Genomic DNA, 2,109 nt, shown 5'->3' with positions numbered 1-2,109 from the left:
TATATATATATCAAACTTTGATTGATCATATACTTACCACACATTTCTCGCTTCATCAGTGGTTGATATATTTTTGATTGTACTCCAAGAAGTAGACAATCGCTTTGAAAATCAGTATTTACACAGCTAATAAAATTTTCCAATTTCATCAACATATTTTTAATCATTGTAGATCTGTATGCAACAAAAGAGGAATTTGATTATAAATCTGATCACGTACGATTACACGTGAATTTTTCTTTTATTAAACATACTTTATAGTATTGAGAGCCCAATCCTGTTGTAATACTTTGATAGTGTTTAATAATTCATTTTCGTCCATAAACCAATTTATGCTGTCATAATCACAATACCAGAGATTCAATGGAACTTGATGAGCCATATTGTACTGTGGCTTCTGTGGATAAGTCTCAATGTCCAAGAGCTTCAAGATTATTTCAGGCTCTTCTTTCCTTTGTCCAACCAACAACAGGATGCCCATTAAACAACGAATTTGATGCCAAAGAAAGGCTTGACTTGTGATTTCTAATTCACACATATCGTAGCCTTGAAAATAAAATAAAATTTACTGTACATTATATGTCAATAATAAATATTAAGTTGAAGAAATTTAAGTTACCTGTTGACTTTTCCATATTCTGATCATTAAGAGAACTCACTCTTGCATCCATTACAGTTCTTTTAAAATTAATTACACCATTAGCTACATCCATTTTACAAATATTACGGAAATCATGATCTCCTATGATATACTTGACAGCTTTGTCCATGGCCTCTATATCTAAATTACCCCTTGGAAAGAAATATCTATAGCTTCTAAACTTGCAGTCAAATCTTGCGGAGAAAGTGGATGAAACCGGACACCATGCTATACATCTTATATTTGCTGGTAGTAATCTGTTCAATATTTTACAATATGGCAACTCATCGGATAGGTTGTCTTGATTTTCTGGTTCTAATCTACTGCGTACATCCAACGAGATTACTTGAGAGAAGGCGCTAACACCTTTATCGGTTCGTCCACAACGATGGTAATTTGAACTTTCGCGGGATTCTATGCAGCAACTTTTTAGCAGAGCTGCGAATAAATGATGCTCAATGGTATCAGTATTATCTTCCTGTACAGCAAAACCGTGATAGTCCCAACCAAGATAATAAAACTTTAGCAGAATGTGCCTTTTGTGACATCTACGATTAAAATTATAGGCTATCACTCGAATGAAAGAAGAACATGACAAATTCAAGAGCAACATATTTACCGTGAAAAATCAAATGATTTTCTTACTTTCCCTGGTGTCTCTTCTTTCTTCATTTTAGTATCCGTATGTTTTGTAATCGTTAGTTTTAGTTGCTCGTTGTGAGCTTCCAATTGTAATATCTTATCGATCAGTTCCTGCAAGCCGGCACCACGTAGAGATATAAGTAATATATTAAATAAATACACGATATAAAATATAAATGTACACGGAACATTTTTCAAAACGCGTTTATAAACGTCATACCGATTTATCGAACATTTCCAACTGCTCTCTCGTGCTTCTTGTTGTCTTAACACGTTTCCACGAAACCTTTGCCATAATCGTGTTTCTGCACCAAGAGTAAACTACAGTAAACACAGACGAATATTCACAGATCTTTCATCTGTCGAATAAATATTACAAACGTCAAAAGTAGAGGTTATGTTATACTACACGTGTGCAGCACTCTCAACAAAGCATCATGTGACTACTCTGATAGAAGATATAGAATAATTGCATTGCTTCTTGCACTTAAAAGTAAGATAGATATACAATTTGTAGCGGATATTGCTACATATAATAAATGTAGGTAATGGAGGAAAGCCAGATTCACAAATAATGTTTGTTTATTAGCACATACAATATCTTATCGCGACAAATGTAACTCGATGATTCGTGTCTGTTAGCGGTTGAAGAAGAACTGAATGAGTGTGGGAATGTGTATGTGTATGTGTGTACGGAAGTATGAATGTGTCTCCACAAATTGGATGTCGGATAGAAAAAGAGGGAAGATGAATGGTACAGAGAGTGCAGCTGTAGGTCTGTTTTTTATTGCTGCGCTCTGAACCGGTGCAATAAGTTGAAGTGAAAC

At 34.5% G+C, this 2,109-nt stretch overlaps 1 protein-coding gene across 2 annotated transcripts in view; it reads right to left on the bottom strand.

The window, feature by feature from the left end:
* The window catches only part of LOC108756500 (tRNA pseudouridine(38/39) synthase), a 2,970-nt gene extending 1,094 nt beyond the window's left edge, over nt 1-1,876 (bottom strand). For both annotated transcript variants that reach the window (XR_001939835.1, XM_018500373.1), the window contains exons 1-5: nt 1,503-1,876; nt 1,260-1,393; nt 620-1,188; nt 255-546; nt 38-174 (exon numbers count right to left, since the gene is read on the bottom strand). Coding sequence is in view for 1 of the 2 variants with exons in the window: in XM_018500373.1 (XP_018355875.1) it covers nt 38-174; nt 255-546; nt 620-1,188; nt 1,260-1,393; nt 1,503-1,577 (1,207 nt within the window). In the remaining variant the exon portion in view is untranslated. The remainder of the gene's footprint in view (nt 1-37; nt 175-254; nt 547-619; nt 1,189-1,259; nt 1,394-1,502) is intronic.
* Nucleotides 1,877-2,109: the final 233 nt, after the last annotated feature.

This window comes from Trachymyrmex septentrionalis, unplaced genomic scaffold (genome assembly GCF_001594115.1).
Source record: "Trachymyrmex septentrionalis isolate Tsep2-gDNA-1 unplaced genomic scaffold, Tsep1.0 scaffold127, whole genome shotgun sequence".
In the NCBI taxonomy this organism is placed as follows: domain Eukaryota; kingdom Metazoa; phylum Arthropoda; class Insecta; order Hymenoptera; family Formicidae; genus Trachymyrmex; species Trachymyrmex septentrionalis.
This window is presented reverse-complemented; position numbering and strand designations above follow the sequence as displayed.